This window comes from Strix uralensis, chromosome 10 (assembly GCF_047716275.1).
Source record: "Strix uralensis isolate ZFMK-TIS-50842 chromosome 10, bStrUra1, whole genome shotgun sequence".
In the NCBI taxonomy this organism is placed as follows: Eukaryota; Metazoa; Chordata; class Aves; order Strigiformes; family Strigidae; genus Strix; species Strix uralensis.
In genome coordinates, this window is record NC_133981.1 from 1,234,294 (window position 1) to 1,258,839 (window position 24,546).

The window sequence follows — 24,546 nt, forward strand, 5'->3', positions numbered from 1 at the left end:
TGCCGAGTAAGAACAAGGCTCCTTTTCCCTCAGCAGACCCCTGTGCTCGCCGGGCCCTGTACTCCGCAGCGTCCGCACCCAGCCGGACCCTTCGGGGGCGCCGCACACGGAAGCGGGTGGCCGGACCCTAAAAAGATGGACCCCGGCCAGTGACAGGCATGCGCCGCACCCAATAACGATCGAGAGCGCCGCCACAGGGGCCAATGGCGTGTCGGGGCGGGCGGAGGCGGCCGCGGGCTGGGAGCCTTGGTAACGCGCGGGCCGCGTGTGGCGAGCGCGGGCGGTTGGGGCCGGTTCTGCCCCGCCATGAAGATCGAGGAGGTGAAGAGCACCTCGAAGACGCAGCGCATCGCCGCCCACAGCCATGTCAAGGGGCTGGGGCTGGACGAGAGCGGCACCGCCAAGCCGGCGGGGGCCGGGCTCGTGGGGCAGGAGAATGCGCGGGAGGTGAGTGGGGGAGGGCGGCGGGGCCCGGCCGGGGCTCCCCCGGGGCTCTGCAGCCTCTGGCCCGTTGAGGTGGAAGCCTCGGGGGCCCGGTCCAGTCTGTGCTGGGGGCTCCTACAAGTCCCGTTAGTGAGTGAAAGTCTTTACCTGAGCTCCTCCGCGTGTTCCGCTGCTGTGAGAAGCCGTGGCAATAGTCACGGCTGTTCCTTGCCCCGCTACTTCTTCGCACTAGAGAGCGTAAAGGGCAGGTGACTGCCTCGGGGATTTTAGGCGTAGAAATTGGGGTATTGAAGGCAACGAAACCTACCAAAAGTCCAGAGATTTGGCGTAAGTGGGGATTGGAGCTCCTGTTTCCGTCCGGTGGCTGGCCCTGGGCTGGTGCTTTAGCTGATCTGTCGTTCTGAAAGTCAAAGATTAATTTTCTGCTTTATTTTTAAGCGTTTATATATGCATGCAACTCCAGGAGGGGGAAGGTAGTCTGTAGTCTTACGCTGAGCTTTGTCGTCTGTGATTTTTATCTTTTTTTAGTGTCTGTCAGGTAAAATGATTGTAGGAAGTAAGTTTTTCTGATTTTGCCTCCCTTTTTGTGTGCATGAAATTAAAATCCTCTTTATTTTTAGCGGGCTCACAAAACCTAATATTCCTAAACACTATTAGTGATATGGGAACAAAACATATTACAGCAATACTTGTGTTAAGAGTGTAAATACTGATTTAACTTACAGGCTTGTGGGGTTATAGTGGAACTAATCAAAAGCAAGAAAATGGCTGGCAGAGCTGTGCTGTTGGCAGGACCTCCTGGCACTGGCAAGGTATTTTTCTCTTTGATATGAAATAAAGTAATTCCAAATCTATTTTATTTTAATTTGTTGTCAAAACCATTTTAGGGTAGTGGTTACATAATGTTGTCATCTACTGGAACTTTTTTCATCAATGCATTGACATGGTTTCCTGCTTTATATTTTGATTTTGCCATGTCATCAACGTTGGCAGTATCCAGTGGTGTGTTCAGGCATCGTTAGCATGGAACCACCTCTGGTAGCTTACAGAACACATAGGTAACATGGTCTCTGAAGAAGAGTCTTAGAAGTTAATTTTATATTAAAAGCCTAAATAGTTTTTGTTTTCTTTAAAGCCTAATAGTTTTTGCTTTGTTTACTTTTTTTCCCATGATATTTAAGGCTTTTTGTATTTGTATCAGATGTCAAATTCAAATGCCCAGTATTGTTTCTTTAAGGTGTTTTATAAGTCTTTGATATATGATTTATATATGTCTACCTTGTTTTGGGGAGAGGAGGGTTGTTATATGGGAGAAATATATATCAAACAGAATAGTCTTAATATTAAATTGATGGTTGATATATGGAAGGTAATAATAACTTTGTGCAGAAAGAATCCTTTATTAATTCTCATAAAAATTAATGTGTGGATTTTGTTTTTTTAAGACTGCTTTGGCTTTAGCTATTGCTCAGGAACTGGGAAGTAAAGTTCCCTTTTGTCCTATGGTTGGAAGTGAGGTCTATTCCACTGAGATCAAGAAAACAGAAGTTCTGATGGAGAACTTCCGACGTGCAATTGGTAAGTTTCAGAAAAATGGAAGGATTAAGTATTTGCATGATACTTACTCTGCTTTTTCCCAGTCATCTGAAAAGGAAAAACTTTTCAGTGATCGTGGTGGTTTTCAGAATATTGTATGTTCTTTTGTTCAGTGCTGATCTTAACTTAGTGAATCTCTTCCATACTTAGTGGAGTCAGGTTTTCGGTTTACAACAATTAAATATGGTTTATATTATGGTTTATTCTACTTCTCCAGATTCTCCTCTCATCCTCCAGGTTCTTCTCCTGGTTTTGCCTGGGACTCTGAATAAAGCTGAAATAAAAAAATTATTTTTAGTTTCTTACATTAGCAGAAATACTTGTAGACAGAGAAATGGGCTCACCTTTTTTATTTCAGTGATTTTGCCCTACTAAGCAAACAGTCTTAATCAAGGACTCCCAAGTAGTAGTGTTAGGCTGACTTAGTATTCCAGCAAGCACAAAGAAAGTTCCATGCCAACAAAATAAATAACTTAATGTCTTCCTCAGTTCTTGAGTGCTTTTACAAGCTTGATGTAAATTTGCAACACAGCCTCAGTGAGTATCTAAAATCTCTTATGTGATTGCTGCTGACAGCTGATAAATGCAGTTAGAAGTGGCCCGTGTTTGTATGAGGATTGGCTAAAGATAGCCTAACTGATTTCAGTACTGAACGTATTAACAGTTAATTTTCCTGGTTTCTGTACCACGTTTCCCCTTGGACTTCATCGCAGTATTCGGTGGCAGTAAGGTGAAGAAGTCTCTCAGTTCTGCAATGAAACAAAAGTATTCCATTGACTTTTATAAGAAAGCAGCTCTCAGTAGTCTCTGCTCTTCTAGTTACCATGGATCTGGCAGGGCCTGCGGGAGGGAAGCCAGAGACTGACTAGTCTGCAAAATTTCCTTGATGTGATGAAATTCCCTGTCAGAGATTTGGAAACCTGAACCAAGAGGTGAAACTCACGCCATCCATGTTGTCATTTCCAGAGATAGCAGTATTTTAACTCTCGGAGGTTTAACAGCCAGCTACATTGTTAGTTCCCTGCATTCCCTGGATGTCAGCAGAGAGACACTTCTAAACAAATATTAGTGTTAATGAAAGATGGAATTTCTTTTATTCCTTTCTGTTGAATTCCATGTCACATTTTCATAACACAACCTTTATTGAATATTGTTATCAGTGTAAAAAAGAAAAAATCTGAAATATTTTAAAGGACTAGTAACCACCTTTAAATCTCGGGTATGTTTTAGCTTCCCTGCTTGGCAAATAAATAATGTACAAGGGTGCATTTTTAAAAAAAGGGTTCTGTGTGCACAGTGCAGTGTCAGCTGTGACTGGGTGCAAGAGAAGCTTCAGCTCACGTGTCAACCAGCACCTGAAGTATTCATTTAGGTTTTTTTGTGTGATTTCTTGTTAGCAGGTTCTGTATATTATGCATTTTACTTTGAGGGGGTTTAGCCACCTCCATTTATAAAAATGATCAGAGATCTTAACATCCATTTTCTACTGAATTTTTTTTTTTTTCTTGGAAACAACAGATTCTGACTGGTTTGGACCCATCACCATATAAGAAAACGAGAGTGACTGAGTTTACAGAATTTTTATTGTTGAGAGTCTTTTAATAACAGACTCGATGCCGTCTCCTGGCCACGTACTATTTGGGGTATAGTAGAGAGTTTATAATATGTAGGAAATGAGAAGATGGAATGGTTGTACAGGTTAAAAAAACTTCAGCTGAGAGCGATTAATCCTGTATAGAGCTTATTAGCAGCTGGCAAGGATGATGACAGTAGCTAATGTTAGAGCTCAGTTGCAGTAAAAAATGACTGCTGGAATAGCCACTTAAATAGCATATCTGTTCCCTCTGTCTCCAAATTGTAACTGCCAGTATATCAAACAGGCACTATTTAACTCCATGCAGTGCTATTGAACCAAAATGGGAAGTAGCCCACAATTACCAGCTTAGACTCCTGGGTCTGATTTGTAAGTAATGTCTCTGTTTAAGAACTCTTGAGAATGAAGTTCATAGTTGATACGTGCAGATTCATTGGAAAACAGGATAATCAGCAGCAAGTTCAAAGCATCAATTACCTTTGTTCAGATCACGTTCATCTCGATGTTTTCTGTGGATGCGTCTGTAGGAGCACATCGTTTTGGTTGGAGGCTTTTGAAGCAGATCTCGAGGTTGTCCTTTGTGTTGTGGAACAAACTCTGAGCATGTGAATTGGATTCTTTTCAGATGAAATGAGACTGGAAGATGTGCTTTAGCAGCATACAAAATATACCCCAAACACAAATGGCCTTCCAGTTTTTCAGAGCAGCATAGAGCTTGTGGTGAAGGTTTCAGAACAAAACAAAAAGGAAAAGCAAACTCGTTAACATCCTGTTCTTGACACCAGCAGTTCTACTGCACAGATTCCCACATTGCTCCACATTCCTTGCATAGGTAGCCTGTGTGATGTAGCCTTGTCTAGGTCAGTTTTATAACTGAAAGGTTCATGAATTTTTTGTCTGATCTTTTGGCATACCTGAAAAATATTCTTTTTAAATTACTGAAATTAACTTTATATCTTACTTTTAATGTAGTACTAGTAGTTCTTACCAAGAAATGATCATGTTAACCACAATTAACCTATTTGCCACATTTCAAATCCTGGCCTTAATTTGGGCCCAGTAGAGGGAGACAGACCTGTACTTGTCAGTTCTTTATATTCCCCTATCAGCAACTCAAGATTACTGGTGAAGTGTCTGATCTATTTCAAAGCAAAATGAAAAGTTATGGAACAAGGAAAGTTTTATAAAGTCCTAATAGCCTCAGACTGGGCAGGATGACTTCCTTATATCTTGTTACAGCCCATTCATTATTTTTGGTATGGCATGTGTGTCTCATAAAATACTTTATAGAGTCTCTTCAGATGTGGGTTCTTTGAACTTTTATGTAGTTAGAATGTATGCATAATTGTAGTGGTGGTGGTGATAGTGGTTTTTCTTTGGAACAGTCTAACCGTAAAACTCTTCGGCTCTGTATTACTCATCAATTTGAAATAACTTAGTTAATGACAATAGTTGTGACTAGAACAGAAGATACTCAGATACTATGATGATTGCTCAGCTGTCTGAAAAGCAACAAAGTAAGGATGTCATTGTCAGCTATTTTGAAATACAAATTTCAAATGTACATTATAGCAGTTTCTGCTAAATTTTATCTAGCTCATCTTCTGCTATTAAGTTGAAAAACATTTTAAATGGTTCATTAACCTTTTCTTAATTTTATGAGGTTCTAACACTATACCTGTTAATTTATGTTATTTTTAACTCGGTTGCTAAAATGTAAAGTTTTTTATGGGGCTACATTTTTCTCATGTCTTTCTTTACTTTGCATGGCTCTTCTAATGGCCCAAAAATTGTGTAAAACTTGCAGTCATATTCGTGTCACTAATTTCAGAATATGATCTGTTTCTCTGACTTCGGTGTAGGGGAACAAATCAAGCAAATCCCCTCTTTGGGGGAGGGAAAAGAGAGAGGATACTGACATTTGCTTCAAGAACTAATAATAACAAACAGAAGAAATTCTTAGACTTTAATAAACTGCTTTGCAGGTCAGAACTTGGGCTGAACTTTCATTCTGATGACACAGGATGAATATTCTCACTTAATATTGAAGAAAAGAACAATAATTCCTCTTTCTACTTTTAAAAGTAAAAAATTACCATTAAATGTAATGTAGCCTAATAATAAGTTACATTCTGCTGGCAGCAATGCAGCAGACTCCCAAGTGTATACGGCCACTGATTTGTGTACTGAAACTCTTCTAAACCATTTCTTGCAGGGCTGAGGATTAAAGAGACCAAGGAGGTTTATGAAGGAGAGGTCACAGAGCTAACTCCATGTGAGACTGAAAATCCTATGGGAGGGTATGGCAAGACCATCAGCCACGTAATTATAGGACTCAAAACTGCCAAGGGAACCAAACAGTTGAAGGTATGTATGGTGGAGTCTCAGAAATTTCCTTAAGTATTTCAGGTCCACATCTTCTATTTTTAGCACCTCTTATTTCCATTTCAAGCTCTTGATCCCCATCTCTGTAAAGTGAGGATGCCAGAAGTGTGTTTTCTTTTGTTGACAACTTTATTCTACCTCTGAGCATGTATGTTTATCTGCTTGATGGAGAATATTCAGCTGCTAGTCTTGAAACTGGGGATAATCCCATCGCTCAGTGAGCAGCTCCTCTTATTTTCCTGTTTGGCAGCACACACTTGTATGTCTTCAACGAGTTAAAGGCGAGTTTAAGCAGGAACAGATCCTGATGCAGTTTTACAGCATTACTGGTACCACAGAAAAAGAGGCTGAGTTGGGAATCTGAACTATGATCTAGCTCAGCCTGTGATATGCTCACGCTGACCCTGGCTATAAATTCATGTTCATGATAACAAACATGCAAGAAAGGTCTTGTTTGGTTTTGTTTTCCTGAGTCTCAACCAAATTTTTGAGGATGGTTTTGGGAAATCTTGCCAGCTTCTGTATAAATTGTCCTTTCTGTCACAGCCCTTCTTTCTACATGGGGAGGAATGCTCTAGTGAGTATTTGACAGAGAACTGGAAATTGAGCTGGTACGTTGCCAGCTCAGACCCACTTTCCCTTTTGTTTTCTTGTACAAGTCTCTGTCCATGTTGTCCAATTTCCCTGTCAGTTAGAGTACAAGAGAACTGAAAGCTGTCTCTGTTGTTAAGTATCATCTTGCATTTGTTCACTCTGAAAACAAGAAAATACAGAGCAAAGTGAATAAACATGTACTGAGGGAAACAAAAGCATCTAATGTATTCTGCACCCACTCTCCTTCACACAGCTCCATGGAGGATAAAGACTCAAGAAATCAAGTAACCTAATTCAATGCTATAGCCAGATTTTTTTATAAAAGTTTTGCTAGAAAGCAAACGAGTGCTGCTCCCTAGGTATAAACATACTGTCACATTACACAAAGGCATATTTTGTGATGGTGACTATCATGTTTCTGGCACTTACTATCACTTCCTTCAGACAGCAGATTTTTTTTTGGTAAGAAAGTAAGTTCTGTGCATCATCTTTCAGATTTATTCTCTATCACTACTCCAAGTGTTACAGCTTTATAAAATCCTAGAGGTTTTGTGAGGGGAGATGCAGTTGAATTTTGTCTGGTGGGAGTGGGCTTCAGGCTAAATTTCTTTTCCTTGATTACCATAACCATATGGAACTGCTTTGACCACCTGTGATGTTTGCTTGTCTCCAGCTGGACCCAAGCATATTTGAAAGCTTGCAGAAGGAGCGAGTGGAAACTGGTGACGTTATTTATATTGAAGCAAACAGTGGAGCCGTGAAGGTAAGAGAAAAGTTCTGCACTTTTATGCAGGTGTATGTATTCTTGCAGACCTTTCTCTGCCTTTGTCAGAAGGCTCTCTGATTTACTAACCTTAACTGACATGAAATGGTTACATGGAAGTTTTAAGAAGAGCCAATGTTTTCCTTATCTGGAGAGAAAATTCTCTCTTGCACTGAAAGAACATGGTCATCTGGTTCACAATTAAGGTCATCTGGCAAGGAAGCTATCACTGATGCTGTCTGGATGAGTTTTCTTTTCTGTAAGAGTGAGACATCTTTAAGGCAAAGGGGGAAAAAGCAAGCAACTTTAGTCATTTTCAGGCTGACATGTGCAGTGTATTTAATCTTTCTTTTATCTCTCTGGTATTTTCTCCACAAGATATATACATGTAGAAGGGAATACTGCATTAGTTAGCATTCTTTTCATATCTGATTTAGAAAGTAGCGTACAGCGATACTTGGTGTTTAATGGATGAGCATAATATTTTGTATCATATAATAAATCACCCACCTACAAAGGAGTCTTGAACAGTTCTCCCAATCTCTAGTTAATCTGCTGGATTTGTCCTTTAGCAAGAATTGCATACGGTTAAAAGAAGGGGAGAGAGGAGTGGAATATTCTTACCACTGGAAATATCAGGTGTTTTTCAACAGAGTTTTTGAGCTTTGATCAGTAGATAGGGTATGCCTGTTGCTAAGCAGGGAGTGGGATGTCTGAATTGTCAGCTGAAGCTTGTCAGGGCTGGAATTGTGAACTAAGCCCTTTATCTTTATCAAGTTCATGTCACTCAAGGTTTTGGCACTGAAACTAATTCTATACCTGGGTTTCTCTTCTTTGCTTTTCCTCAGAGGCAAGGCAGGTGTGATATCTATGCTACGGAATTTGACCTTGAAGCTGAAGAGTATGTTCCCTTGCCGAAGGGCGATGTGCACAAGAAGAAGGAAATTATTCAGGATGTCACCCTGCACGACTTGGATGTGGCCAATGCTCGACCTCAGGTATCTGACTCCACAGATGGAGTCTTTACAGAAAAAACATTTGACATATGATGTGATGCTTACTAGAATAATCAGGGAGATGTAGAAAGTTGAGCTGTCCTAAACCACCCTCAAAGATTCCACTGTAGGAGAAGCAGTAGGTGTTACGCCCTGAAGGCCCGTCCCTCTCTCCCCTCCTCAGGGAGGTGGTGCTGCACTTGGCTGCCTCAGTGCCCCTGCCGTAAAGGGGCAGTTGCTGGGTTAGGATTCATGCACCTGCTCATGGAATATTTGTCAGAGTGTATTTCCTAACGCTACAGAGAACAGCCTTCTAGCCTTAGCAGAGCTTCCACATGGGATCCGCTACCTTCACAGTTAATGCCTAAGCCAGGCCTAGCTCTCTCCTTCCCTCCACTGCTGTGCCCCAGCCCCTGCAGAAAGAGAGCAGTGTGGGCTGCTCCTCGTGACCAGGGAAGGAGACTATTACTTTCTCTTCCAAAGGAGAGTTGCATACAGATGAGAGGTAGCAGCAGCCTGATCTGCATCATTTTATTTATTGAAAGTTCTGAATGCAGATTAGCATACTCTGCTTTGTGTTTCTGGTTTTGTGGCCATGAAATGGAAACTGCAAGCACTGTGATAAAAGGTGACTGACTTTTTGAGTGCTATGGATTCTGTTGATGCCCCTGCTTCCCTCAAATGTTTCATCACCTCTTGTTAAATTTCCTCATGACTTTCAGTAGAGCTCTGAACATACTGCAGAAAAAATAGTGAGAATAGAGGAGAATTACTCCTTGCTGTATCTTAACATAAACCCAGTATTGAGGGAATTCCATCTATGTCATGAACAAAAGCCACTAACAGTAGAGTATCTTTGTTTAAAGGCTGGCATCCCTACAGTGTGATAATGGAACCTCTTAACCTACTCAATTTCAAAATAAACATCACTTTTTTTTTCCAACAAAATCATTTATCTGATAAAAATCATCGTATTCAGAAGTATTAAAACTCAGAATAATCATTCCTGTGTTGACAGGTTGAACACCTACCGTGCATACAGGCAATCTCAGTCTCTGTGTTCCCTGACGATTTCAGTCCATATGAGCTTCTTGGAGATAATTTTTTGAGAAGAGGATATCTCATTTTGGTTGTTCTATGTTCTCTGAATGAACAAGGCTAAAGAAGGGGGGAGGAGGTAGCAAAATGATTAAGTTTAGGATACTGCTGCCCTGAAGTGACCTAACCTTTGACAGATGATCATGCCAATACAAAGTATCAAGTTAACTGCAAGAAACAACTTCTTTAACCAATTCCTGATTTATAAAATTCTGAAGATAGGTGTTCAGTGCAAGACCTCATAGCTGATCTGTAACTTTCTTTTCCTAGGGTGGGCAAGACATCCTTTCTATGATGGGACAATTGATGAAACCTAAGAAAACTGAAATCACTGGTATGAATCCTGGTATTTTTAGACCAACATAACCTATATGTTTGCCAGTTAGAAAAGGATTAAAAATAGGGTTACTCATGCAGCATCTCTAAAGGAATACCGATGTAATATTTATTCATAAATATTCAGATTTTCAGAAGCAGTGATCAACTGCTAGAATTGCAATGGCTGAAAACAATACAACATGTTACTGGTTCACACATACAGTCATAAAATACATCCTGTACTCTGCACCCCTCTTCCTGAGGAGGAGGAGGAGTCAGAACACCAGTGCCATCCCCCTTTTCAAAACATTCCTGCCAGAGAGTGTGAGGTTCACCCTTTCGACAAAGAGCCAAACTGAACAGCAGCAACAAAAAAAAATCTAAAAAAATGTTAGGATGCATTCTTAGGTGAAGCCACCGTACTGAATTTCTGTGGAGTACAAAAATGGCTTCTAAAGACTCTAACCTTGGTTTGGTTTAGGCACCTCTATAGCAGCTGCCTGTTGAGTTGATGCTCTAAGTGCACTGCTGCTTTTCCTACCTACAGATCATTGGAGAAAAAAATACCTACAGAAAGATCTGTTCTCCTTTTTGCTTTGAAAGAAACAGTGTTTCAGTAAGTGACTATCTAAATTTAGATCAAGGTCTGTTTCAGTACCTAACTGGAATGGTGGTCTTTTGAAGTATTTTGTCTGTTCCAGAGGTCACTTTGCTTATTCTGATGTCAGATTTATTGATGTAACATCTTGCATAGCTTTGAGATCCATATGTTCACAGAAATTTATATAGCCCTATCTTTTTTGTTGTTGTTAAACACAACTTCTTTTTTGAAATACAGTAGCAATATTTCATTCTTTCAGTGATGTTCTTTTCAGCCATGCTTGGAAACTAAATTTCATGTTTTAAACTGAAGTTTGACTGACTTGCCCCCTGCCAAACTCCCCAAACCAACAAAAATCATAGTTTTTTACAAGCAATGAGAGGGAACAGACTACCCCAATTAAATGCGAGGAGTTCAGTTTAGAAATATTTTCTTGCACAGATGTCTCCCCGATACAGGGCTGAATGCCACAGAATTTTAGTGTCACAGAGATTTTCCTCGTGGCAGTAAGATACCAAACCATAAAAAAAATCAAGGAGAATTTATTTGCTTTAAGGCTTTTGTACAGACCTGTAGTTCACTAGCAGAACAACTAACAGTTTCGTTTTGTTTTCAGACAAACTTCGAGGAGAGATAAATAAGGTGGTAAATAAATACATCGATCAAGGCATCGCAGAGCTAGTCCCGGGTGTGCTCTTTGTAGATGAGGTTCACATGCTGGATATTGAGTGTTTCACATACCTGCACCGAGCGCTGGAATCTTCCATCTCTCCCATTGTCATCTTTGCTTCCAATCGAGGAAACTGCGTTATCAGGTACGATGCCTGAACTTGAATTTTCCAGTTTGCATTGGTCCATAAACGTTGGAATTAGCTGCATCAGTAGAGTTACCATCTTTGAAGGCTTTTGTCTGTGACACCTGTGATAACACCCTGCATGGGTTGCAAGCTGCATCAGTGCTCAAGAACTGCTTGGGATCTTCGTGATGGGATAAGCATTTAATGCCAGGCTGGCTGAGCGACAGCAGGATGGAATTCCTCCTCTTATTTCCCCTGACACATCCCTCTAACAGCTTCTGAGCTGGCTTGCTTCCTGCGTGACCCGTGACAATTACCCCTCTCATTGGATACCTCCACACCTCTGTCGCTTGCACACTAGGGGCATCAGAAGCACCAGGGCTACAAACCTCTGATATCACAGTTTCCTGCTTTTTCTGGATTATTCTGCTGTTTGCTATCCTCACTGCATCAGACTTCAGCTTCCTGGTCTTACTGCTAAAGCATGTCACAGTTCAGCCTCTCCCTGCTCTTCATTCTTTCCTACTATGCTGGTTTGGCTTTCTGTGATTCTTCAGTCTTGCCAACTAACTTGTTTTTCATCTCCAGGCCAGTTCGTGCCTCCACTTCAGTATCTTGCACCCACACAACACATTCTTTGCATGTTCAGTAAAATGCTCTCCTCTTTCAGACTTCTGTAAGGTCTACTGCTAATTTGTGGTCTAGGTCTAATTATGTCTAAACAAGCTGTCATTAGCAATGATTGCTACTCCTTAAATTGATTTAATTCAGCTGTGTAACCAGCTATTCCTTTCCCTCTTAGAGGCTCATCTGGTATTAATCTTTCTCTGTTTGCATTGCTTAGAAGTGAAGGTGATAAGCCCTTCAGAAATGTTTAAGGTGGACATTGCAGCACTCTCTTTGCAAGGGCATAAAGAGGCTGTCTTGTGAAAGTAGAGCAAATAGACATCTTGAAAAAACTGTGATTTAAGAAAGAAAGTTTTCCATATAATAGTTTTATCTAATATTGCTAAATTAAGCACTTAAAAGCAAGCTCTTAACTCTATACCACTGCCTCAGGTAGTTAGTGATGCTCTGATTTGCCTGCTGATGGTTCTTAAAAGGATTGGGGAAAATATGAATTGTATAGATAGAATAGTTGATTCTGTAACCCTGTACCAGAAGGGATCATTTCAGAGGAGAGGACACCATCTACTCAAGAGTGCAGCAGGTGATCGCAGGGTGTTCTGATTCATTTCCCAAGGAGGACCATGGCCAAAGCTGTAGTGCCTGAGCACTAGCACTGAACTCAGAAATGGAGTTCTCTACCAGCACTTCACTGTTTTTACCTGCAGTCTCTGTAGATCTCATGAAATCTGGATATATATTGCTCTCTACAGACCTCCACTTCTCAATCTGCTGGGTGGCAAGCGTGAAATGTCAACCACTGCAGTACTCACTGGAGGGACTGGGGGAAGGATTGAGCAGGGTAATGGCTTGCTCAGCAAGAGGGGATGTTCTCCAAAGGGATGATAGTGTATATAATTTCTACTGATACTACTAAACAACCTAGAATGATTTGTTCCTTCCTGGAAGATACCTTGGAACATTAGATAAGACTGTACTGTAAGATACAATGCAGGGAGGCGTGAAGGAAAGCACCACCTCTGACGATTTTTGAGTGGCATGTTTAAGAGCTCCAGAAATAGTATCCATTTCCCTGAGGCTGCCCAGTACGAACTTCAGACTCAAATGTTTCCTGTCTCTATCTGGGGGATGTGTCTCTGAGGGGAGACACAAGAATTGTAAACTAGTGGGTGTGTAGTCACAACTGATTTTAGTCAAATCAGTGTACTGAACTCGGAATAGTATCTGATCTCTTTCTGTTTCCCCTTTAGAGGCACAGAGGATGTCGTGTCTCCTCACGGAATACCGCTGGACCTGCTGGACAGAGTGATGATTATCCGAACCATGCTGTATACACCCCAAGAAATGAAGCAGGTATGTGCGGCATTCGGAGAGAAATCATGAAAAGTCCCTGGAGCTCTAGTCTCTCGGGATGACTGCTCTGTCTGGGTATGCTGTTACTGTCCAGCTGTTAGGCACGTGGTGGTCACCAGGGTTTGTTCTAGGAAGTTTACCACTTCCTGAAGGCATGCTGCTTTAGTAACCATTTACAGTAAGCTGGTTACAACTGTGCATCCAATTTCTCTGATTTCCACCCACTGAGCTGTACGGGTGAGTGTTATCTAGAGCTAAAAGTGACATCTCACTTGTGTGAAGTGTTCGCTGACCTCTCTTGCAGATGTGCTTTCCGTGGAGTTTGCAGGTTCCAGCAGGCTGTGCTTTTTCAGTTAGTATGAGATGAAATGACACATTTTGGGACCTTTGGTCCCAGACCTCAGGCTGTTCCTCCACGTAAGAGATGAGAGGGGTTGAGGAATGCAACTTCACACACTACACTTCTGCCTTTACACCCTGTACTACAGCTTTAACCTCCTGTCTCCTGAAACTGGGAGGATTTTCATGCTCCCAGTCAGGTTTGGAAGCGTAAGCACAGTACGTGTGGCGGAGATACGCTTCTGAATGCTTGAAACTTGTCCTGTGGGGCCACCACAATGTATCGTGTATCGATTATAACGCTCGGGTGCCATTATGATGCACCGTGTCAAAGATCCCCCTCATTAGCGTCTCAATGCTGCGAAGTGACACGATGCAGAAGACATTACGGTTTATCATGTCAATTCTTTGTATTATTTAAGAGATAGTGTCAATGGAGGAGAGCGTTGTCACAAGATAATAGTCTCCTGCTGCTGGGGAAGTGCCAAGGTGAAGCCGAGGCATTTATCGAATATAAACGTTGAGGCAAAGCTTCATTTCACTCTGTTTGAGGAGCTTTTCACATACGGCTGTTAGGAGCCATTCTCAGGATGATTTTTTCATACCTAAAAGGGCACTTCAAAGCATTATGGTACAGGTTACAGTAGAAGCAGCCCACTGATTTAATAACATGATTATGTTTTGTCTGTATACAAAACAGACTTTGAAGTGTGACTTTTACTCAGTCAGGAGAAGTTAAAGACTGTTGTCTGGACTCCCCTGTACCGCAGGTGAATTTTGTGTAGTTTGGGTATTAGGAGTAGTTACTTTTTGTTACAGTTGCTGCATATAATACCTGCCTGATGTGCTGTGTTACTATGCAGATAAAACACTGTTACAGAGCTCCTTTCTGAACTGTTCGTTTTCAGAAGAGCTGGGTAAGTGCTGTGATTTCCACTCTCCCAGGGGTGAGGGAAAGGAAGTGTTTACAGTAGCGTTTCCTAAAGCTAAAAATAGAGTCCAGACGTTATGTCCCATAAATCATGTTCCCACAGTCAGATAATCTCATATTCCCTTAAATTAAGGTTTTTGAATGGCCTCTCCTCTTGGGAGAAGAGGAGGAGCTATTACACTTAACTTTGGTTTCTAACTAAGTGCAGTTGAGAGGGTTTAAAAAGAAAATGTCCATAAATTTATTTCTCTATTTTTGCTCCCATTTTTCTGTCATGCTAGGAAGAAGTTTTCACTGTTGACATTTCTGTGTGAGACTCTGCCTTGGCCTTTCACAGTTCATTTGTTTATCAGCACAAGAATTGTCCATTTGTCTACTGAAAGTTTGTTCATAACCAGTTCAAAATATTTCTCTTTGTGTTGATAAAGTAGAAATCCCATTGTGTAGCTCTGCTCAGAGAGCGAGACCCCCTGTGCCTTAGGGCAAACAGAACAGGAAGAAAATTCTCTTTCATGCATGTGCTAGTCGGGTATTGTTGTAATCAACCTTCTTTGCATATGTGCCTGCTGTTAGATAGAGTTAGAAAACTGGGGCTTTTTGTTCCTAATGTATTTTACCTGATAAACACTTCTTTTCCTGTTTCATAGCAACTTACTTATCTATGTATTTGCTGGGTTAATGGCTTGGGCCTCGATCCTTCAGTCAGGTTCTACCAAGTCACTAGATAAAAAGTTCTTTTTAAAAGTTGTTAAAGACGTGGCGTTCAACGTGCCATGTTTCTAGAAGGGGAAGAGCAAAGTAGCAGCATTTGAATGGATGGAAAGTCATATTGGAGTGATCTCAAAGATAGAAAACAAATCTTGAATTTGAAATTGCAATTTGCAGCAGCATTGCCAATGGTATTAATATCTTAGCCCGACTCCCTGCCGTCTCAAGCCCCTCTCTTTCCTCTGTTCCCTACCCTGACTCCCCTAGCGCATTTTTATGGCTTTAATTTAAACGAGTGCTTCTTGATATCTTGTTTACAAAGCTGCCAAAGTGAAAAATACCTGTATTATATGAGGCTTGCAGTTCCAGAGTTATCTCAGCACCACAACACAACATCATTATCCAGTCTGCCCCTTATCACTCAGCTGGTAATACGGACTATCGAGAGACTTGTGCCACTTTTGTTACAGCTTTATATGCTCAGGCTTATTGGTGATATCTTGCTCTCCAACTTTGTAAAGATCTTCAAACTGGTACAAGCCTGAGACTGTTCTTGAAAGATTAGATTCTTCTTAGTGATTTTTTTTTTCTTCTTCTTCTTGCAGGAATAGGTGAATCATAGAAAGTAACTTTTCGATTTATTTTACTATCTTCCTGTCAATTGAATAAAAAGTGTGTTGTGAGCTGCTAAGGAAAGGGCACAGCTTTCTGTAGGGCTTTTCGGCGCGGCAGCGATACTAAATTTTGCAGTGGAACTGGCGCAGCTGTCCGCAGGACTCCGGCTGTCACGTACTTCCTGCGTACCTCTTCTGTTTTCTTGTATAAGTTCTCATATTCTGCTCCTTGTTAGCAGATACACTTTGCTAACCACGCAGAGTTATCATGAAGAGTTAGGACTCCAGACATGTTACTCCACCTGCCTTTTGTGATAATTGGTTTTTGAACATTATATTTGCCTATTCAATAACTTAGAATTATACAAATTCTAGTTTAGTGGTAAGTTGCACTGGGATAACTCTTCACGCCATCTTGTTTTTTCGTATGTCTCATCTAAGCTGACAGTTTTCGGATACTAAATGGAGCAGTTTAACATGCTGATTTTGTTTGGGCTGGTACCTCACTTACTCATTCATCCCAACAGATCATAAAACTTCGTGCTCAGACAGAAGGAATTAATATTAGTGAAGAAGCTCTAAACCATTTAGGGGAAATCGGTACCAAGACAACCTTAAGGTAAGTCGAGCGCAGTCAGCTTTTCTCTGAAGTGTGACTGTTCTACAAACCCTGTAGGATAACTCACTCGGAAGTGAGACAGCCCTCTGCCATAAAGAACAGCGCTAACATTAAAGAGGAGTGGTAATCCTCCTCTTTCCTCCTTTAAGGAATGCAGACTTGTGCTGCTGCCGGTGGAGCTGTGTGTTCCGAACAGATCTCCCACCCCTACACTCACGCAGTCCCGTGGGACTGAGCTGTAATTACTCCTCTGCCTCTGTTTGATCGCAGGTACGCTGTGCAGTTACTGACCCCGGCTAACCTGCTTGCCAAGATTAATGGGAAAGACAGCATTGAGAAGGAGCATATTGAAGAAATAAATGAACTTTTCTATGATGCCAAATCCTCAGCAAAAATCTTGGCTGACCAACAGGAGAAGTACATGAAATGAAGAGCTTATGTTAGATGCTTTGAAGTGGCTTTAACCCTTACCCAGGACTGGCTTGATTGAATGAGAAATGTTAATGGTTTGTCTCTTTTGGGACTGGAAAATATTTAAATGTTGGACTGCTTTGTCAGGCCAGAATTAACTATCAAGTGTTCCCATTTCATTATCAACAATACGATGCTCCATGATGTCTGTGTAACATCTTAGTCTCCCTTTCATGAGTATATATAAAACGAGTAGCTCTTGACCCATCACTTTTGTCTTCAGATTTCATTACAGAAGAGCTCTAACTGAAGGTGATGCTTAAGAACAGTCTATTTTCTTTATGAATGTTGTTTTAAAATAGTTTCCTTTTACAGATGAGAACTTTTTTTTTTTTGAATCAAAGTTTGTCTGAAGTGCTTTATAATAAAATATTTCAAGAATATTGGAAGCCTGCACGTGTTTGCCTGGGTGTTGACCTGCCTAAGGAAACAGTCAAAATAAGTTGGAATTAACAAAGCCAAATGTGAGTTAAATGGATCTAACACAAAAACAGATCTACAGCAAAGGAAAGAAATAGTAATGGGACCTTTTTAAAGTGTTTACTTTTTTTAGGTCTTATTATTATTTTCTGAAGACATGCAAAAATATGTAATAGTAATTATCTTGGCCCTGTTTAAAGCCTTTCTTCCAGAGTAACTGAACCTTTCTTTGGGTTTTCTTAAAGGAGATAAAAATTGCTTTCCATCATGGTTAGCTATTTTTTCACTATGTTCTTACCCCACTTTCTTGATCACCCGGGATCAGGAAAAATTTGCAAACTAAAACTCAAATCCTGCTCTGCATGGACGTTGTATGAACCGAGGCGTAGTCTCCTGTTCACAAAGGATGCTTCCTTGGTTTGTAAAGCCTGGGTACTTGATTGCTTCACGGCACTCTGAGGATAAATGATTTAAAGATTAAGATCCGTGTAACACTGAAATACAAATCTATGTAACCATGTAAACGGATGAACTAGGAAAAAAATGTAGAAGCTTTTATAAAGTGACTAACCTCACGTTTTTTTATTAGAACCTTTAGTGACTTAAAACACTTTATGTACAGTTACTTAAGTAAGTGTAGTTCTTAGGGCAGGGTGGGAAGGCAAGAAGTAGTAACTTGTCACAGGAGCCCAATTTTAAATACCCTTTTTAGTTTTATCAGCTGCAAAATGGAGAAGATACATTTTCAATTAATAATCAAAAATTTTAATCCACGTTCCTAAACGAGCAGCTTTCTGACAAGAGCCGGACATGAGCCTTCCCCAAACCCTTCACTGAAGTCATCGGGTCCTCATGCTGGGGACAGTCTCAGTACTGTTACAGTAGGCAGACACTGGCAATCGCCTTTTTTTTTTTTTAAAAGGGTAAAAAGCATTTCTGTTACTCATTTTGCTTTCCTAAAATGTTTTCTTTTAGGAGGTCCTGGTAGTTAGAGAATCTAGAACGATCACAGAGCCATAGCATGCACATTTATATAAAATACATTTACATGCCTTAATTGCTACGTAACAAAGCTTCCTTGTGAAATTGGAGAATTCTGATTTCTAAAACTAATGCTGCTAAAAATCTCTGTCCTCACCCCCATGTGCTCTAGAGGCTTGTCTCTGCCTTGTGCTGAAGGGCTGTTTGTGGAAATTGCTGATGATTTTTCAGCTCTAAAAAAGTGGCCTGGACAGCAGAGCCTGCTGGGGAAACAAACGTGGAGCTGGAAGGAAGCTGGATGCTTTGGATTTAATAATGTTTTGATCACATTCTACCATCTCAGTCATGTAAAAACCTGTCCCATTCTTCAAAGTGAAATTCAGTGCTCTGTCAGCCAACCCTAATTAGCTTTTTTACTTTAAATAATCTATCTACTCCTTTCTCTACATCTGCAACTAAACCGTAGTGACAGAGATATTTAATGAATGATTTTTGGTTTATCTCTGAATATTTTTGGCCAAGGAGCAATACTGCTTTCAGACCCTGAAATCCTCTCTCTTACTGACTCCAAATGACTAAAGATTGCAATTACACCATCGGACTAATTTTCCCAGCGCTTCTACACTCCTCTTGCTGCGGCAGGGTGGTGTGTTCTGGTTTAGTGCTGGGGCACAGTGGAAGGAGACCCGGGGAATTAAGCTGCCACATGGTAAAAATGGAACCTTTTTTTTCCGTTGCAGTTTGAAAGTCCTTGGCAATGATGAATGTAGTCATTTAAGAATATAAGTACCATCTTTCTTTGAGTTTTCTGAAGTACCTAACTGATCAATTCAGAAAGAAGTTTGAATAAGCCCTAAATAATTCTGAATGCTAGAGCTGTTTAAAGCCCTAATCAGCGTTTGATGGCATTGGCTTTTTACTGATAAATTCAGCTCTGTTCACACAGCAGCCAGAGACCTGCTGGGGCCTCCTAGAATACCAACATCTTAAGACCCCTGTGCCCACTGCCTGGCACTGGCAGGAGAGGGCAGAAACTCTTGTTTCTCCTTTGGCAAACCAATTATTTCTTTGCTTACAAAATGTTCTTTATAAAAATTCAAGCTCTGTGAAACTGGAAATAAATATCTGTTCTCACAAGGACTAAAAACAAGTGCCCCTCTGTAAAACTGAGGCTGGAGAGCCTGCCAGCCCTCAGACACCAAGCAAAGGCCGAGGACACACGAAATAAGCACATCCAGCCGACCCGGTGTCGTAGCTGACTTCATGACTGATGGTGCCTGTCACTTGAGACTGACTGCAGGTACGGGAGCGTACTTGGGGAAGAAAACAAGATCTCACAATACACATGGGGGGAAAGCAGCAGCAATCAATCTAAATTGGCATTTTTCCCAAACCTTGAGCATTTAAAAAAAAAAAAAAAACCCCAAGCCCCAAAAATCATTACTTCATTGTGTAAGAGCATCCTTATGTCGGCCAAGTTCTGCAGCTGCTGCTCTGCAGCGCCAAACAATCCCTGGAGAGGAGCAGGAGCCTTTCTCAGGGACAGGGTGTGCTCAGGGGCGTCGTCCTCACCCATGGACATGCCGCTCCTCCTAAACCCGCCGTTCTGCTGCTGCAGGACTCGACTGGGCACAGTGAGAAGGGCCTTGCTTCTCCCTGCTGCCCCTCAATGCTCCTCCAGCAGCAGACCAGCCCCTGCCTCCGAGGGTGCCGTCTCTAACGGCCATTAAGTGTCCGCGGAAGACGTAAAGCCATGATCTAAAGGGAAAATCCTTCTGCGCTAAATGGTGAGAGAATGTTTATCTAGCCTATTAAGTGACGTCCAGCAGACTTATTGGTGTCAAAGCTTTGCCCATGAAAATAGTCTTTCATATTACCGATAAAAATAGTTCTGTTGAAAGAATCACTGCACCATACACAACAGCTACTGATGAAGGATCTTTAAAAAAAAATAGAAGTACTCACTTGACACAAAGCTGCCCCTTGAAGTGGGAAGGCACATGCAGCAAGGAACATTCCCACCCAATAAGTTTGGTTATTAATATTAAATGTGAAAGAACAAACTATTATTTTAATTCTTTTCTTTCTATTTTCCACAAAGGTTGTGCTTAATGCATTAATCTTCTAAGCGAAGTTTTTACGACCGATTGCCTGCACACTATGAGAAGTTTCTCCATCCATTACTCGCAGGGAAACGGGCCCTGCTGTGTAGGAAAATATTTGTTACATCTTATCAGGGTGACACATAATCTAACAACAATTACAGCAAGCCCATATTTTGTACTATTTCGGTTTCAACGTGAAAAATAGTTCTAATATTAAACCTGCGGTGGGTGGGGGTTATAGTAACCAGTTGAATATTATAAGCTGTGATTTCCTTTTGACATGGAGCGGTGCTGCACTCGGATCCTGCTCCAAGACAGTGGACACACATAAATCCAGCGGACGTGCCTCCTGTGCAGATGCCACAGTGTGGCAGCAACTGAAAGTTGATTCCCCCTCTTCATACATCCCCAGGGCAGAACCTGCCACGTCTTTAGTTTTCATGTGGCCAAAAGCATCTCAAATGCAATTAACCTTTATGAGAAAAATGGGAGATACTCTGAAAACTGACCCAGCGAGGAGAGCGCCGATGTCGAGAAACCAAACTTGGGACTACCCACATCCTAAAAACTTTCCATCCCAAAAATCAGTCTAGATGCCCTCAGTGGAGAAACGCTGTGATTGCCTTGGAAAATCAAAGAAAAGCCGTTGAAGCTCCTCCAGTCCAACCATGAACCTCACCCTGACCGTTCCCAACTCCACCAGATCCCTCAGCGCTGGGTCAACCCGACTCTTCAACCCCTCCAGGGATGGGGACTCCCCCCCTGCCCTGGGCAGCCCATTCCAACGCCCAACAACCCCTTCTGCAAAGAAATACTTCCTGATATCCAGTCTAAAATACCTTTAAAAGGAACAAATGCAAGTGCCCAGCTCTGTGTCAGTTCTGCCGGCCGGGTAAAAATCCACTTTGGGCTCTCAGTTCATCACCTGTATCTCCTCTGCTGATTAACAGCTTTGGAGCCTGGGCATCAATGTACATATTTTAATTGTGCACGTCCAAGCAAGTCATTAACACCAGGCAAAGAGACAGCACTGATGGCAAAGAGACAGCACTGATATCGTGGGAGTGGGCAAGGTTACAACAGCAGAATTTATTTAGCGGGAAGATTTTGATAAAATGAGCAGGCCAGGGAAAGAGCAGACTTTTTTTACTTTAAACAGGGTTAAGAACCAATTTATTTTTATTACAACATTTGCAACAACCTTCACTTGGGGCTGTTTCGAGAGTGCCTATCAAAGAGTTTCAAAGAGGAGAGGACCTAATGCTGCTCACTTGACCCTGTAACTGTGCAGCCTGCAGGGCTCTGCTGGGGTCCCAGCCCTGATTTCCAACCCAGGCGCCAGCCCCCAGCTCTGCCACTGCTCCTCTCCCCCGGCTGACAGTGCCGCAGCTCTGCCGGCAGCCAGCGGGGCCTGGGACGTTTTTCTGGTGTAAAACCAGGCAAACAAGGAGAAAGGAGAAACTTGAGCATGTTTCAGATCGGAAATCAGGCATAGGAAGGGGTGCAGGGACAGCAAGGGAGCAAAGAGCACGCTCACATCTGCATTAACAGCTGCAGCTGACACTTTTTCTTTCTTTCCTGAAGAAAGAAAACACATTTCTGAGACTGCAATGAAAAGGGGGAAACTGCACGACCTGAGCTCTAACCACTCACTCACCGTGGCCCTGATCCCCCAGCCCCGTGTGGATCCGCCTCCCGTGGGCAGGTGGAAGCCACCAGGGCTGTTGGAGGCAGCTGCGATGATACAAACACATCAGTGCCTCAACTTCCAGCCCAAGCTCGTGCAGCGCTGGAGCTGGTCAGTGAGGGCGGCTCCGGGGCGCTACGCTGTGGGATAACGGGGTGCAGAGCGAGGCCAGAGGTCTGCCCTCGTCCAGCCACAGGCTGGGGCTGCTGCCGGGCAAGCAGGGAGAAGAGGGGGGCTCTGTGCTCTCTGCAGCAAAGGCCATTTGCCCGTTAAGGACCTTTGTCAAGCAAGTGTCAGCACGGACAGAAGCGGCGCTCCCAGCACCCCCCCCCCCGATCCCCTAGACCTGGAACTCCCTCCCTGCAACTGCCACTTCCCCGGTGCTCTGAACTCCCCTGGCCACGACAAGCTCTGCCTGATGGGGTGCTCCACGCGCTCCTGACTGTAACAGTTGTGTTCTGGGTCAATTATTCATCCCCGTGATGCCTGGCTTGCTGTTTTCTGTCCTGGGCTATTATTCCCCCTCAAAAACAATGGTGATAACTGGCAGGTATTGAGCACGGCAGTGGAGCAGACGACCAAATGGATTTTACTTCCCGGGAAATCTGCGACTTCCCAGGGAGCCCAACTGAATCCACTGCTGCGGTCAAGGACAGCGAGACCAGCGTCACCAGATCCCAAAGCATTTCAGACTCGCTTGCAAAAGTGGAGGCGTTGCCCGAGGACAGCAGCAACCACCTGTGAAACCACACCGTGCCACTGCCGGTGCTGCTCCGTGCGGCGTAGCTGCAGATGCTGCGGAGGCCCAGCAGCACGTGCCTCACCTCAAGGCCTACGTTTGGGCAACAGAACTGAGCCCCAGCACATTGCAATAAAGATGAAGTATATGAGAAAAGATTTTTAAAACTGTCTAGTAACCTTACGTCTGGCCTGAACTAGACACCTGCCAAGCACATGCTATTTCCTTGATTTGTTTCCTGGTTACGGCTGGAGGTCCCAGCTGGGGCCACGGCTCCGTTGCCCACACAGCAAGGGATGATTTCTGTCCTGCAAAGCTTCCAATCTTTACAGTGAAGATGGGCAGTATATTGGTGTCAAATGCAGCTTGTAGCAGGGGACATTCCTGGGGACTGGCTATCCCAGCTCCTGAAAAGGACCTTCTGAAACTAGAAAATACATTGCACTCTTTGTGAGAAGAAAAAAAAAATAAAATACTTTGTACGTTTAAGTATCTTGTTAAAAACCCCCTGTGGTTTCCATGGTCTGGTGTCATGCTGACTTTTGCAACAGGCTCCTAGTTCTGACCTCCACCAGCCCTCCCACACAGACTGCCAGGAGGTGTGGGAGGTGCTGCTGAAAGAATTCCAGCGAAAGCTTGGAAGGGCCTGTGTCAGCCTTTGCTGGCGAGGGAAAGCAGGCAAGAACTCTGGCCAGCTGAAGTATTTCAGATTGGGCCAGGAAAAATTCACCCATAGTGAAATTATTTCCCATTGTCTCACGGGGAATTCCTGCTGCTCTCCAGCAGGGCAGGAGCAAGAGCAGGATCAGGATGAGGAACACCCCCTTGCACAGCGGTGAACACAGCAGTCGTAGCAACACCCTGCACACAGTTCAGCTCCGGCTACACCAAGAGCCAGAGAGGAGCAGAGACAATCACTGTGGGGTCTCTCAGCCCTACCAATGCCCAGGAGATGTGAAAGGCTTCAAGGGCTCTGCTTGCTGCTGGGGAGCAGAGGAAGAGCACTAGCCAGCACATGGGGAGGGGGGAGGTGGGCTTGCTGTCCTCCCCCTTCAGTTCTTTAAGAAGTTATAAGAGCCAGAAGATTGGTATTGTCTAGTGGTAGGAGCAGAAAACAAAAGATGCAGTCATTTCTACACTGCAAATTCAACTACGTTGAGTATTTTCCCCACTTCATTAAGATGTTTGCAGACAGGACCAAATTGTTCATAATCATCTTAGTGGAATGGTGCTACAGCAGCCAGCTCGTAACCTGATTTCTTTAATGTGATTAAGGGACAATTTGATCCCATCTCCAAAAGCAATCACAATACCACAACAAATCTGTGCTCTGCCATAACCATAAATATGATGCAAACATGACCTCATCTCGCCTTTAAATGCATCTTGCCCAAGGTGACAACCGCTCTGGTTAGACTTCACGCAGTGCAATATTCTTTGGTGCAATACTTCAGAGTTAGAGTTAGCAAGAGATTAACCACATGCCAGGAAAGCACTTTGAAAGCTGCTTTGTTTCATAATTCACCAAATTTATGTTATGAATGGAGCCCTGGCTCCACTTAGCCGTTACAAACCTGCCCTGATTGCCGGGAGGTTGCTGGGGAGCTCAGGTGAGGATGCACTTTGTGTAATGTCATTTTGTCTGGTTTTAGCTGAGGTCATTGGGCCTGGCTCTGTCTCCCACACTCTGTACCCGCCCGAGCAGCGTGATACACTGTGAAATAACAGCTTCTCAGCACGCAGGCTGCAGCATGCCACACATCAGCA

The 24,546-nt window shown here is 42.8% G+C and overlaps 1 protein-coding gene across 1 annotated transcript; it reads left to right on the forward strand.

Annotated features, from left to right (window-relative positions):
• Positions 1 to 235: 235 nt before the first annotated feature.
• RUVBL1 (RuvB like AAA ATPase 1) lies at positions 236 to 17,230 on the forward strand. Its single transcript, XM_074878771.1, has 11 exons — positions 236 to 447; positions 1,170 to 1,256; positions 1,890 to 2,022; positions 5,850 to 6,001; positions 7,287 to 7,376; positions 8,225 to 8,374; positions 9,740 to 9,803; positions 11,005 to 11,203; positions 13,063 to 13,165; positions 16,285 to 16,376; positions 16,647 to 17,230. The coding sequence occupies exons 1-11, from the start codon at positions 307 to 309 to the stop codon at positions 16,804 to 16,806; spliced, it is 1,371 nt and encodes a 456-aa protein (XP_074734872.1). The 5' UTR covers positions 236 to 306; the 3' UTR covers positions 16,807 to 17,230.
• Positions 17,231 to 24,546: the final 7,316 nt, after the last annotated feature.

What these genes read in the sequence shown, in the direction of transcription:
- RUVBL1 (XM_074878771.1), top strand. Translation starts at nt 307, where the DNA reads ATGAAGATCGAGGAGGTGAAGAGCACCTCGAAGACGCAGCGCATCGCC. An exon ending in GAACTTCCGACGTGCAATTG is followed by an intron (nt 2,023 to 5,849) that starts GTAAGTTTCAGA and finishes CATTTCTTGCAG; the next exon opens with GGCTGAGGATTAAAGAGACC. An exon ending in TGGCCAATGCTCGACCTCAG is followed by an intron (nt 8,375 to 9,739) that starts GTATCTGACTCC and finishes TTCTTTTCCTAG; the next exon opens with GGTGGGCAAGACATCCTTTC.